Source organism: Gadus chalcogrammus, chromosome 13 (genome assembly GCF_026213295.1).
Source record: "Gadus chalcogrammus isolate NIFS_2021 chromosome 13, NIFS_Gcha_1.0, whole genome shotgun sequence".
In the NCBI taxonomy this organism is placed as follows: Eukaryota; Metazoa; Chordata; class Actinopteri; order Gadiformes; family Gadidae; genus Gadus; species Gadus chalcogrammus.
The window spans coordinates 494544-509150 of NC_079424.1; the positions used below are offsets into that span (position 1 = coordinate 494544).

The 14607-nt window shown below is 52.0% G+C and overlaps 1 protein-coding gene across 1 annotated transcript; it reads left to right on the forward strand.

Annotated features, from left to right (window-relative positions):
- Positions 1-854: 854 nt before the first annotated feature.
- Positions 855-14607, forward strand: cass4 (Cas scaffold protein family member 4). Its single transcript, XM_056606372.1, has 7 exons — positions 855-1099; positions 9901-10320; positions 10880-10957; positions 11040-11132; positions 11596-12900; positions 13011-13091; positions 13205-14607. Exons 1-7 carry the CDS (start codon positions 1094-1096, stop codon positions 13616-13618), a joined length of 2397 nt encoding a protein of 798 aa, XP_056462347.1. The 5' UTR covers positions 855-1093; the 3' UTR covers positions 13619-14607.

Sequence of the window (14607 nt, forward strand, 5' to 3'; positions counted from 1 at the left end):
AACACATGAAACAACTATGCTGACTTATTTCATCAATGAATTAAGTCTCTTTTCTGACATCTAACATCAATTCCAAGAAGCAGAAACGTGCATCTAACAAACATCCAGTTGATCTTTAGCTGGACCAAAGAAAACCCTCCATTTTAAAGAAACATTTGAACCCAAAAAAATCCTAACCACTAATCGCTTTGCATTTACTCCAAACGGTGGAATGGTTCCGTTTGAGACGCAGGGTTCAGTCTGAAGAGGTTGTTTGAGGAAGGCGATGGATCCTGCAGACCGTATGGAGGTAACAAACTCTTACCATGTTTAGTATTTACCGTAAGGATCCGTTTAGTACCACAGTGTTAAGGCTCTGTTTGGACAGCCCACAGAGCAACTTGACCCCCCCCTCCTAACGACCCTGCTACCTCCAGACCCAAAGGTCACGCTCCCAGAGTCCCCTGGTTCCCAGATATTGTCTCCAGCCCCCCGGCCTTGCAGACCGTGTCGTCCAGACAACTCCCAACGCAGAGCCCAGGAATCTGTGCTTCAGTGACACATCAGTTCCACCGTCTCAGAGCCACCGAATGTCTCAGCAGGACAGACTTTAAGGGGCTTCAACCGACGTTCCCTGGAAGAAAAAAGGGAAGTGAGATCTAAAGGAGATTATAGAATGGAACCCGCAAGCTGTTACCAAGGCATGTTAAAACGGGTAAAACACAACAAACAGCAGGGTGTTTAAATCCAAACGCCTGTGTAGAGGGTTAGACCTCAATGAACCTGGGGGGGTGGGGGGTGAACATAGTGGGTGTGGGGGAGGAGGGGCTGCAGTATAATGTGGTGGCTTCCTCGAGCCAATGAGACGGCCCAGAGAGAGGCTGTGCCAGAAGACTCTCGCTCGTGTGAAATCGTCTGGCTCTCGACCACAACCTCTGAGGATATGTGCGAGTGCTGCAGCAGGGCTCAGTGGCAGCCCGCAGCCCTTCTCATGCTCCGCTCTCTCACCATGCTGGACGAGGATATCTGACCACTCAGCTCCAGGAACGTTCATACTGTTTCCTCTCTTTTTCTCCTTTTTCTCTGAGTAGACGTTAAGAATCTGGGTCTGGAAATGGAGGTGAGTGTTGCACCTGCTCTTGTTCTCTTAAAACCTTTATTTATGTCCATGTCTATCCTTGAGGTGATTAACAGTGCTCCAAACGTCCACCGTTGTTATGTCCCGACCGTCCCACTCGGCTTCAGTTGCCTCGGTCTCTAACAGGAGCTCTCCCTTTGGTGCCTGATGTTTCACATCCAGAGGAATTTGCCTGCGGACCACCTGCTTGGATTTCACTCTAGCTCTCGGTGTCAGCTACCACCTATTTCTATACACAGACCCCCTGCCCTCCGTCTGGGGCCAGCCTTCCCTTTGAGCCCCACTGGGATTGTAACCAGAGAGCTGCTCTCTCCCCTGCTGCCGGGAACGGGCTTTATGAGCTCATTAACGCACAAGCCTTCAGAAGTGAATTGATTGAAACCAAGTTGTACAGCAGGCAGATAACATCGCCCCAAGCCTCCAGGCTTAGCAGTTTGAATGAGGCGGTGGTTACAGGTTGTTTTTTAAACTTCTTTGGCACAATGCAAACAGAAAACATGCATCACCCCTTATTGCTTATTATTCAAAACGTATGTTTCAATCCGGTCTGAATGCATCGCCCGTTAGAGTTGACATTTATTGGCAAATAGAGAACTGACAGAAGGGGGTTTCTGTGACGTTTGGTTATTACTGTAGTGGACTGTGATGCATCACCACAAAGGTTAGTGTATTCTATTGCATCCGGTGTAATACTGTGCTTGCCAACCTCTTCACTCAGAGAAGACCTGTAGACGGCCCGGTCTTCTCTGCGGCAGGTCACATCACGAGTCGTATGAGATGGTCCATGGGTTAAGGCTGTTTTGCTGTCACACGTTGTTCAGCTGGTGGGTGTCTTACACGGAAGGGAACGCTTCAGTCTTTCCAGTCTGCCCTTTGGCTGAGGGGCATTGGGGGAGACGATCTTCAGGTGTGATCTCCATGTCTACCGGGAGTTGGCTTTCTGCAAGTCTTGTAGATCTTGAGGCGTTAGATTGCTGATTGTTCTAAGTGTTTGTAGAAGACTATGGACATATGCATTTCATTTTCTGATGTACATCGGTCTGGTTGCTTGTCATTTGTGTTCATCACACAGTAAACCAAGAGAAAAGATCAACTGAGAGGAGGGCTTTTGTGAGGGAAATTTCATTGTCTGTAACCGTACATGCTTTACACGTAACATATACATTGGGGGCATTTAGCACACGCTTTTATCCATCCATTCAGACACACATTCACATACTGACGGCGGAGTCAACCAAACAAGGCAACAGCCAGCTTGTCAGGAGCAGTTCGGGAGTCTTGTTCAGGGAAACCTCAAGAGTCAAGCCTTTTACTGGTATGTCCTGATATCGTGCTTAACCAGAATAGATTCTTAAATGATAGCAACGAAATAGCCATGTCATTACTTTCATTTAACGTTCATTAATTTGTGAGCTGTACATGATCCATTCCGTGTGTGTGCGTGTGTGCGTGCGTGTGTGTGTAGAGTTTGAAGAGGGTCTTCAGCACACACTGGATCATGTTCAGGATTTGATTACCGATTTCTTGGAGTGAGTGTTGAGACGCCATCAAAATAACCAGACGAATGTTTGAAAGAGACGGACCATCCCAACCACTGCACTCCTGGTCGTACATACAGTAAACACTAGCACCCCCGGAGCCCCCCAATGAGGGGGGTCATGGGGTCTGTACTGTGAACTGTTTGGCCAGACCTGAAGTGATAAATGTTTCAAAGTGAAGGCTTCATCTTGCAACCACGGAAACGCAGCCGACGCGATCCTATCAGACACGAAGCAAGGACCCACACAGGATGTATACGTTCACATGGCCTTAGTCAGTGAGGAACCTACCCATCAGCCCCTCTGGCATGTTGTCTGGACCCTATACGGTTAGGATGGCGTTCCTTAAGGGCTACACCAAGGGTGTGTAGTCATTGCAAATATGACTAATATATATAATATAAAGACTTTTTATAAAAGCATGCTTTGAAAGGTTGACCATGTCGAACTCAATAACCATGAGTCTAGTGGAGTACAGGAGTACCCCAGTGTCCCCCACGGGGCAGTCTGGAACTGATACATGTGTTTGGGGCCGTTTTAACCCTGAGGTTGTACCTTTTATTCCTCGCTCTGATCATCAACCCCAGACCCTCCCCCAGCCCTGCCATCCCTTCGTTTCTATTGAACTCACTGTCTGGTTCTGATGACAAAAAACGATATTTTCCTAAAGTCTTTACAGTATTTATTCTTAGTGTTCACGTTTCACAAGCACAGGGTCGACGAGGGCATTTTAACTCACACACCAACCTTAGTGTTGGTGAGCAATGCACTGGTGTCTCTCTGCTTCCAACATCAGGAAGTCAAAGGTTTTTTGGTCAACCATCAGGATGTGTCATTTCCTTTGTAGTAACCCAGCAGGCTGTCTGCTTATCTTGTGAAAGAATGAAGCCACCCTCTTGTTTAGTCACGGCCATGGCTGAGATGTTGGGGTGTCAGTCGAGGGGTTGTGAGTTCAAACCCTGATGTCTTCAATCTGCCTGGAGGCCTCCTTGAGGAAAAAGCCTTGTCCTTCATCATATGTATTACCCTGACCTCGACATATTAGAAAGGAGCATTGGTCTTGAACCACTCAGTGAGTTAATTTCAATAGGGACTCACCAAACGTCTTTTGACGCGTTTGGACAGACCTACAACCGCTAGTGCAGTGTAACATGGGACAGACCTACAGCCGCTAGGGCAGTGTAACATGGGACACATCAGCGGCGGCCATCTTTCTTGTTTATGGCTCTCCCATTGGCCGCTCCACTGATTATTCTATCATACCCGACCCCGTATTAGATACAAGGTGTGATCGGCCGACCGTGGCCATGTGTCCTGGAAATCTCTCTGAACGGGTTTGGCTCTGGAATTAAAACCATGAGCTAGCATATTGGTCGGGCTGCCAGGCTAGATATGTATGTCTCTGATTGCTTTGGATAAAAGTATCTGCTGAATGCCCTATTGGTAGTATAATTAATGTACTTTTATTGTTATCTTATTAAAATGATGCTTGCAAACTCATCGACCTTTGAATGTTTTTAGATCTGATTCATGCAGGCTTTGAGTCACGATGGGAAAAGGACAAGAAATCATACGTTTTGGAAACAAACTGTTTTTTCATTTTCACATCACCACGGTTACCATGTAACCACTGGGAAGGTAGGCGGAGGTAGCGGGTGGTGAACCCAGAGACCCAAACAACAAGCAAACAACAACACCAATAATACAGTCGCGCAAAGAGAGCTGGTGGTTCAGGAAGCATGGCTGGGCTGAGCAGAAGATAAGTCGTCCCCCCCTCCTATCTATTGTCCTACAGACGCAGGCCTGACAGCGTTCTGGGACGGGGGTACAGTGGGTCTCGGGCAGCATTGTAACATGAGAGTTTATTATGGGCTGGTGACTATGTGCCATCTCCCTGTGTTGATCATTCCCAGCTGTTGTCTCCATGGCCACCAACACACGCGCCTCCTTCTCTGTCTTTCGGTGTGTGTGTGTGTGTGTGTGTGTGTGTGTGTGTGTGTGTGTGTGTGTGTGTGTGTGTGTGTCATGTTGCAGTAGCGATGCTCTCACACCGGGTGTCTGCTGTAGATTCAGCGGTTGTGCTCTCTTTGTGTTTCTCTGGGGGTTCACTGCAGCGCTGCAGTGTCTCCTCGCTGCCGAGCCACGCGGTGAGCTTTCATACAGCGTTCACTGGTACACACTGATGGAGCCTCACAAACCTTTGTGTTTGTGTATCTGACTCATGGTTCCTGCTCCTCCATGGTACGACGGCAGTGGGGTTTATGGATGTTTTGGTGCTGTCGTATGTTATACCACACATGTTTTGCTATGTTTGTGTCCCGCATGGCCGTAGCACGGTGCCACGTTGTGATCGAGACGATGACCTCCACCCTAAATGATCCGAGCGTAATCAGTGGTCATGAAGTACTTTAATATCAGACTTGAAGGACAGATTCTACGTTGAATGGATCTCTTGTTAAAGATAAAGTCAGCTGTAAGAAAATAAACGTATCTGGGTTAAAAACAATATAGCTTGAAAAAGTACATTTGGTGAAACATTTGTGGTCGATATCGTCTCAGATGGTCGTCATGGTAACATGATGAAGAGGGTGTATCGATAGCACATCCTCTCAGATGTTTCCCATGCTCTGTTGGTAAATATGTCGTGTTCACATTATTTGGAATTATGACGGACGAATGTCATGATGTCATTGTCTGGTGATTAAGTTCAGTAAACGCTCGTGGTTCTGAGGTCTTGTGTTTGTTTGCGATAAAACTAGATAGCGCTCACGGCTTCTTCACACAGGAAATGACCGTGGCGGTCACTGGAGAAAATAATGGGTGATTCGTTCATTTTAAAGTAGTTCAAATATCTAAAATGGTCCAACATCTATCACTAGAGCAGAATACCCCCCTCCTCCCCCCTTTTCCTTTTCTCTCCCCTCCTCACCACTACACGCACGCACACATAAACACACATTAACACACACACACACACACACACACACACACACACACACACACACACATTCTGGTATCTTAGCTACTGTGGGAAAGTTTACTGCCATATTTACATGACTTCCTGCTGAATGGTCTCCCCTGCTAGCCTCCCTCCTGGGGAGAGGATCGCAGGTCAACATTGTTTAGGAAGAGGAATATGATATATCCTTGTTCTAATTGCTTTCCTTCTTCCGTTTTTTTCATAATCCGTCTGTTTCTCTCAGTCAGCCTGTCTCTTTGCTTGCTTCTTGTCTCTCTGTCTGTTTTTCTTTATTTATATCTCTTATAATCTTCCTAAGGGTTGTATTATTCCTAAGAAGAAGTCATGTATACATTTTGTAGGAGTAAGACTGTAATTCTTGCTAGTACAAACCAATTTCTTCCTCATAAGGATTGCATTTTCTTGTAAGAATGACATTCTGAACTCTTCTCTCTTTCTTTCTCTTACACTCTGTCTGTACTGTCTTCTTTATTTTATCTTTCCGGCTCTTCTCTCTCTCTCTCTCTCTCTCTCTCTCTCTCTCTCTCTCTCTCTCTCTCTCTCTCTCTCTCTCTCTCTCTCTCCGTCACTACTGTCTTTGTTTCTTGGCCTCTCTGTCTGATAGAGGGGGGTCTGATAGAGGGGGTCTGATAGAGGGGGTCTGATAGAGGGGGGTCTGGGGGGTCTGATAGAGGGGGGTCTGATAGAGAGGGTCTGATAGAGGGGTGTCTGATAGAGGGGGTCTGATAGAGGGGGGTCTGATAGAGGGGGGTCTGATAGAGAGGGTCTGATAGAGGGGGTCTGATAGAGGGGTGTCTGATAGAGGGGTGTCTGATAGAGGGGGTCTGATAGAGGGGGTCTGATAGAGGGGGGGTCTGATAGAGGGGGTCTGATAGAGGGGTGTCTGATAGAGGGGTGTCTGATAGAGGGGGTCTGATAGAGGGGGGTCTGATAGAGGGGGTCTGATAGAGAGGGTCTGATAGAGGGGGGTCTGATAGAGGGCCAGCCGTGGCTATGGTCTGTCAGGGTAATGGACGGGGTGGTGACCCCCCCTCCGTCCCAGGCCAGGGTCGCCAAGGGGTCGGAGGTGAAAGTGAACTAAAAGTAAACGGTTCCCACGCAGATTCCCCACATCCTGCTGTTTTTACACTTACTGTGTGTGTGTGTGTGTGTGTGTGTGTGTGTGTGTGTGTGTGTGTGTGTGTGTGTGTGTGTGTGTGTGTGTGTGTGTGTGTGTGTGTGTGTGTGTGTGTGTGTGTGATTGTATCAGACATTTCTATTGATCCTAAATTTTTCCTCCAAATAAACTTGACGAGCTTTAGGAATATGGCCCTCTGTTGTTTCAGTGGCACTTTAAAGCTGTCCAGGTAGTTAACCAATCCCTAATAAATGTTGAACACGCTCACATTTCAGCACACAGTAGTGGTGTCACACACACAGGGCCTCGTCTCTGCTGGGGAAACCCAGAGTGTGTGAGCGTGACACAGTCTGCAAAGGGTGAAGGTGTTTTTGAAGTACCGTCCAGCACAGGAAGCTGTGCTGTCTCCATGCTCTTATCGGTCCACAATGCTTATCAACATTTGAATGTCACGCTCACACTGTCTGGGTTTCCCCCGCGGAGGCGAGGGGTCCGCTGTGCGTGACTTCTGTGAAAATTTGTGAAAAATCTACGAAATCTACGAAAATGTGCGAAAGAAAACAGGGAGGGAACGGGTGTTTGGAGTGTGTGCATACGTGCGCACGTACAAAAACATGCATGCTTGTGTGTGCATGTGTACACATGGACACGTGTGTGCGGTGGCTGGCGTGGTGCTGCCGCAGACAGCTGTGAGTTGAAAGCGCTGCTGTCGGCCTGATCCACGCCAGCAGGCGCGTGCAGGAATCTACAGCTGAACCCGCTCCCTCGTTACCGTGGGTAACGCGCCAGCCAGTAAACACTGCGCTGTGTGGCCGTTTCCACGGTAGCCGCCTCCCCCCGGGGTGACCTACATTTGAGTTCCCCCCGTTGTGGTGAAGTGCCAGCAGGCAGCTAGTGGTTCGGCCTGTTGCTGTGAAACGCTGTCAAGGTTTCTTCTCTTGTGGTTCCTCACCACTCTCTCTGACCTCCGCCGACCTGCTCCGACACATGAGTACAAACATGCAGATGAAAATGTAATTGTTACGATACACTTAATCTGAAATGGAGGGAGGATCCATTGTGTACGTACTGTGTTTGTGTGTGAGTGACATATTCTTGGGGGTATTGCTGGAGATGTAAGTGTGACTCATGTGTCGGACTGCTGTCATCTGATCCTGTGTGTGGACCTCACATGTCTGCAACTCTACCCAGAGGACCGAAGCGTGTGTGTCTGTCTCTCAGTGTGTCTATGTTGGTGTGTGAATGTCTCTGTATGTTTGTGTGTGTGTGTGTGTGTGTTTGAGAGAGTATGTCTATGTTGGGGTGTGTGTGTATATTAGTGTGTGTGTGTGTGTGTGTGTGTGGTGTGTGTGTGTGTGTGTGTGTGTGTGTGTGTGTGTGTGTGTGTGTGTGTGTGTGTGTGTGTGTGTGTGTGTGTGTGTGTGTGAGAGAGTGTATGTCTATGTTGGGGTGTGTGTGTATATTAGTGTGTGTGTGTGTGTGTGTGTGTGTGTGTGTGTGTGTGTGTTTGAGAGAGTATGTCTATGTTGGGGTGTGTGTGTGTGTGTGTGTGTGTGTTTGATAGAGTATGTCTATGTTGGGGTGTGTGTGTATATTAGTCTGTGTGTGTGTGTGTGTGTGTGTGTGTGTGTGTGTGTTTGAGAGAGTATGTCTATGTTGGGGTGTGTGTGTGTGTGTGTGTGTGTGTGTGTGTGTGTGTGTGTGTGTGTGTGTGTGTGTGTGTGTGTGAGGGGCAGCAGGCCTGTAACACAACAGGTGGCGCTGTCCTGGCAGTGAATGGGCCCTTTGTCAGAGAGCAGCCTCTCTCCTCCCTGATACACACTCATCAGCTGGGTGGGGCCGAGAGAGAGAGAGTGTGTGTTGGTGTCAGTGAATATATAGGCCTATCATCTGTCTCAGTGTGTGTATGTATCTATATTTGGATCTGTGTGTGTGTGTGTGTGTGTGTGTGTGTGTGTGTGTGTGTGTGTGTGTGTGTGTGTGTGTGTGTGTGTGTGTGTGTGTGTGTGTGTGTGTGTGTGTGTGTGTGTGTGGGTAATACATATGTCTGTCTTTCCATCGTCCGTATGCATCTATACATTGATCAGGTATGTATGTTTGTGTGTGGAAGTGAGTTTGTGTGTGGGGAAATCTGTGAGTTGTGTGTGTTTGGAGAGTTTGTTTGCGTGTGTGTCTATGTGTGGGGGAGTGCAATTGATCCCAGATGGATCTCTTTGATAAGGTGCTACACTCACGACAACATCCAACCCTACTTTGATATTAACATGTAATTCGTCACTGGTGTCATTGACAGGAAAACCCAACCGATGCAACCGCATGCGACTTCCTTTCTGCTGCAAGCCTGGCTAGAACAAATCTTATTTCCTTGGAAAGTGTTTTCAAGCGATCAACAAGAGGTCAACAACTTGTTGTGTGAACCGTCAGAAAGTTCCATCCACAACAATACCTCATCGAGTGCCGAACGCCTTATAGTCCAGTCTTACTGGCTCGTCAGGTGATCACTCTATGTGTCACCCTGTGTGCACGGGCCTCCCAGGTGTCCCGGCCGGCTGCAGGCTGCGTGCAGCAGCGTGCAGCAGCGTGCGGGCTGGGCTGGTGGCGGTGGCATATGGCAGATGCCTCAGTGGGCTGCATGCGTGCTGCACACAGCCTCGTCTGAAATGCTTCCTTGCTCGTGTACTTGGAAGGCACTGGGCGGACGGTGTGCAGTGTCACATGCCGAGGATTCTGCTGCTGCATGTTTGATTTAACATCATCCAAACCCCCCCCCACACACACACACACACACACACACACACAACCCCTGTCTGAGTGACTACTTCTGTTCTAAAACATCTGAAGGTGAGAGTGGTTGCAGAGATGGGGGAGGGGGGGTAGGGGGGGTTGGGCAACACTGCTTATTCTTTTATTTTAAGGAGGAAGTTTTTGGTTTCCTTCTCGAGGAACTGCTGATGGGAAGTGAAAACAGGGGAGGTGGCAGCTGGTTTCCTGTTGTTAATTTTTCACTCAAGCTGTGAATGAATTACTCTATAGCTGTTTATTATGGACCATGATGACGCCATGTTGTGGAGGAGCCATTTCAACGGTCCTGACTCCTACTCTGACTCCCGCACCTGACTCCTCCCCCCTCGTGTGTTCCCCGCCTCAGAACAAACTGGCCAAGGCGCTCTACGACAACACGGCGGAGTGCCCTGACGAGCTGGCCTTCCGTAAGGGGGACATCCTGCGGGTGGTGGGCCGCAGCGCGGTGGGCACCAGCGGCTGGTGGCTGTGCTCTCTGCACGGCCGGCAGGGCGTGGCCCCCGCCAACCGGCTGCAGCTCCTGCCCCCGCCCGCTCCGGCCCCCGGCACCGGGGCCCCCGAGTGGCCGGGCCCCCCCCAGGCCGAGGACCACGCCCGGCCGCAGAACATCTACCAGGTCCCCAGCGTGCCGCGGCCCTGCAGCAGCCCGCTGTATGAGCGCATGGACAAGATCTACAAGGTGCCCTCCACGCCCCCCTCTGCCCCGAGGGGCCCCGGCTCCCCGGCGCTGAGGGGGCACGGCTGGGAGTCGACGGAGGCCAGCCGGGTAAGCCCTACCCCCCCCCCCCCCCCGTAGCAGTTACAGCGGCGCTCGGGACGGAGGGACGCTCCTGTGGTCCCGGACACGTAAACAGGAACCCACGGCTGAGGGGTCCGCCGAGCGGGCCCCCGGGGGCCAGGGCCCGTGTTAACTCTGATGATTAGAGCCCCCGCTGGCAGGAAGCACCTCCAGAGGGGGGCGGGGTCCCTTCAGGGGTACAGGCAGGCAGACTCAGCCCTTTACAGGCTGTTAAAGAGCAGCGCCCCCCCAGGTAGATAGAGGTGTCTGTACCGGCCCCTGTGGGACACAGAGGTCTAAACACATGTCGGCCATTTCCTCCTCTGCAGCGAATGTGTTGCTTGTGTTGCAGGACTGGATCGGTTTGCATTCTGCACGCACCGCCAGCCTGCAGAGTGGGGACAATTCTTTATTTTATTTTTTACAGACCCGCTTACCAGGGTCTATAGAAATTGGCCCCACATTGCAGTGATACGGTGCAGGATCAAAGCGGTGGAAGTTTGACCCCTCAACCCCGTTGATAACAACACGGCTCTCTGGTTCACAGCTCACAGCCTTCGGCTTGTCTTCCTCCCCGGATGGGGGAGTGTACGATGTCCCGAGCAGACGCCCCTCCCTCAACCCGGTGAGTGTTGGATCAACGCGCCCCTCGAGTCGGTGGAGGTGTGTCCGATCAACGTCTGATCTGATCTTATATTTGATGACAGACGCAGATATCCCAGAGGAAGACGTTCCGTAAAACCTCGCTGACCTCGCCGGCGGGGCAGAGCCCACGATGCAGCAGTCCCAACGACACCTACGTGAGGCGCTGACTGCACTGTTTCCTGTGGAGCGTGATATGTCTTCACCTCATTATCTTTACCAATCATTAAAACTCTCTCCGATACTTGCTCCTATATTTGTTATCTCAGGGTGTCTATTATCTTAGTTTGATTCTCTGACCGCTATGAAGCCTTTGATCTTACATAATGGAAACAATCCATGTATGCCACCACAGAAACACATGGCCAAAACTCTTACATGGTCAACTCAAAATAAATAATATGGAGATGAGCCACTGAGAATCGAACCAAACGAAGGGGGATTGTATTTGCGTTACGTTACGTTAACAACGAATGGCGACCCGTCTGTTTGCACTCTAACCCCGCGGCCCCCGACAGGCGGTTAGAGGCATCACTCATTGGTGGCGTCGGCGGGGGCTCACACACCGCGGTCCCGGCTCCTGAATCAACCCGTGGTAACGGTCTCGTGTTGCCCCCCCAGGTCTACTCAGTCCCCCCAGCTCACTGCCGGGAGCCGTGCTACGACGTGCCCGTCCCCTCCGCCACCGACGCCCTGCAGAGAACGCTCAGCAGCTGCAACACGCTCCCGAGCCGCCGCAAGGGCGACTGGATCTACGACGTCCCCGTGTCACCGGAGAAGCCGGGGCTCAGCGCGGCGTCCGGCGGCACCCTCCCCTCCAGAGCCCCCGGCCGGCAGCTCTTCCCTCCTCCTAGCGCCGCCCCGGCGCCACTCGGCCCCCCCGGCCCCGGCCTGTACGCCGTCCTCAACGCCGGCCCCCCCGAGCGGCCCCCGACCGGCGCCGACCTGCCCGCGCTGCCGCCGAGGGTCCGGGCGTCCGTCTACGGCCAGCCCCCGGCCCGGAGGAGCTCGGAGGAGCAGGTCTACGCCGTGCCTCCGCAGGACAAGGTGTGCCACATCCCCCTGGAGTGCCGGGGCGACGCCTCCTACCCGTACGACCACACCCGAGCCCGCCTGCAGAGGATGAGGACGGTCTTAGGCCCCGCCTCCCTCCGCCAGCGGCCGGGGGGCGACGACCCGCTGCTGGAGGACGAGGGGGGGCGCTCCGACGCCCGCCGCGCGGCCACCGACAGCCAGCGGATCAGCACGGCCTCCAGCTCCTCCACCTCCTCCACCTCCTCCTGCGACTCCACGGCCCCGAGCTCCTCCTCCTGCTCCCCGGACCCCCTGCGGGAGGTGGGCCTGAGCCAGGAGGAGGCCGGCGCCAGGCTGCTGGAGCTCCACGAGGCGGTGGGCCGGGCGGTCCACCGCCTCATGGACTTCGTCAGCAGCAGCTGGAGGAGCAGGGAGCACCTGGAGAAACACCTGGAGGAGATCCGGGCGGCGGCGGAGGGCATCGACCGCGCCGTCAGCGGCTTCCTCGCCTTCGCCCTGGACGTCAAGGGCAACGCCCGCCACCTGACGGACGCCAACCTGCGGACGCGGCTGCTGAAGCAGCTGTCCATCGTGGAGGACTCGGGGCTCATCCTGCGGCAGACGGTGGGCTCGCTAAGCGCGTCCGGCTGGCCCCTGGACGCCCTGTCCCAGGACCCCGGCCTGCTGAACACGCCGGACCAGCTGGAGCGCTTCGTGATGGTGGCGCGCACCGTGCCCGAGGACGTCAAGCGCCTGGTGTCCATCCTGAACGCCAACGGCCGGCTGCTGTTCAGACCCAACCAGAGGGAGCCGGGGGACGGGGGGCAGGGGGACGGGAGGCCGGCCGCCGCCGCCGGGGGCCAGCAGAACGGGGACGCGGTGGACGACGACAACGATTACGTGCAGCTTCAGGTAAAGCCCCTCGCGAGGACGAGCTCGGCCGCCCGCTGCCCTGACGTAGCGTCTCGGCCGCCGCCTCAAACGCGCCTGATTGCTTGAATGTCCTGATTTGTCGTCCGCAGACCAAGAATGAGTTTGAAAGGCAGAAACAACACCGGGAAGCGGACACCCAAGACGGCACGCCCTCTGCTGACACCGGCCACGTGAGTACAGCCCGACCACTGCAGTCAAGAGGGAGGGTTTCCCTTACGGAAAAGACTCGCTTCCAAACGCAGACCACACATGTTGTTGACGAATGTGACGTTGACCTCCCCAGGAGGAGACCACCCCCCCGGTCGCCCCCCCCCCGACCCAGGAGGTGGCGCCGGCGGGCCCCAGGCCTGAGCACTGCCGGCTGTACTTCGGGGCCCTCCAGAAGGCCCTGGGGGGCTTCGTGGGCAGCCTCCGCGGCGGCCAGCCCCCGGAGCAGTTCATCCCCCACAGCAAGCTGGTGATCATGGTGGGCCAGCGGCTGGTGAACACGCTGTACCAGGACGCCCGCGGCGCCGGCGCCCGCCAGAGCCTGCTGTGTAAGAGCAGCCACCTGTGTGCCCTCCTCAAGCAGCTGGCCGTGGCCACCAAGAAGGCCGCGCTGCACTTCCCCGACAAGCAGGCTCTGCAGGAGGCGCACGACTTCGCCGGGGAGCTCGCCCAGAAGGCACAGCACTTTCGGATCTCGCTGGATCTCTGAGCGCGTTAGAGCGCGCTGGACGGGAAGCGAGCAGTCGTACGCGGCCGGGGTCGGGCTGCTGCTGGAGGACTGGGTCCGAGTGCCGCCTGCGCTGCTCTCAAAAGGCTGGTGCGTGTGAAGTACGGGTGCTCGGCGATACCGCTCTCGCTCGCCTCCTCGCCCCCCCCTGTCCTTCGTCTCCGTTTGTCTCTGTATATATTAATATATATTCCTCACATCGGAACGTCATGAACTCTGCTTCCATGTGAGTCTTAGAGTAGGCCACTGAAAGCTTGTCTGACTGGTGTTCAGGAAACTATTTGTGGAGATTTTAAAATATGTTGCACATTGAGAGTGGCTTATCTTTCCAAGTCAGTTAGAAAAGTATATAATGTAATTTGCTTGTTATGTTTTACAACCATTTAAAATTTATTTCTGTTGGACACATGTTTTCAATTCTAATGTCGTATTTTATACAGTTTGAGACTAGCTGTTTGGCAATATAAACCTTTTGTGAATATCATGTATATAACCTAAAATGTGTTATGCATTCCCAAGCTTTTCTGTTAACAAATGAAATGGTAACACTTATGAAAAGGGTACAATAATTAACCATTGATTAACATTAGTTAATACAGTAATAAGGATTAACTAACAATTAACTGCAGGGAATTAACAGTTAATTAATGGTCTAGTTATAATTTAACCAAGGTAATGTTTTTTATGTAAACTAAGATATTCATTTATGTATGATGTAATACCGTTTGGATCATAAATACCATTAGTAAATTATTACTAGACCATAAGTCAACTGTTAATTACCAGTTCATTATTGTTCCCTTATTGTAAAGTGTTACCAATAAAATATGGAAATGTCATATTTCTATTGAAACTAAGATTAAAACTATTTGAAACCAACGTTTTTTTGGTATTTAAGCCTAAAACAAATAATACACTTGCTGTGTGTTCTATACCATCACATGTTTCTGATAAACAAATTGCAAATATTC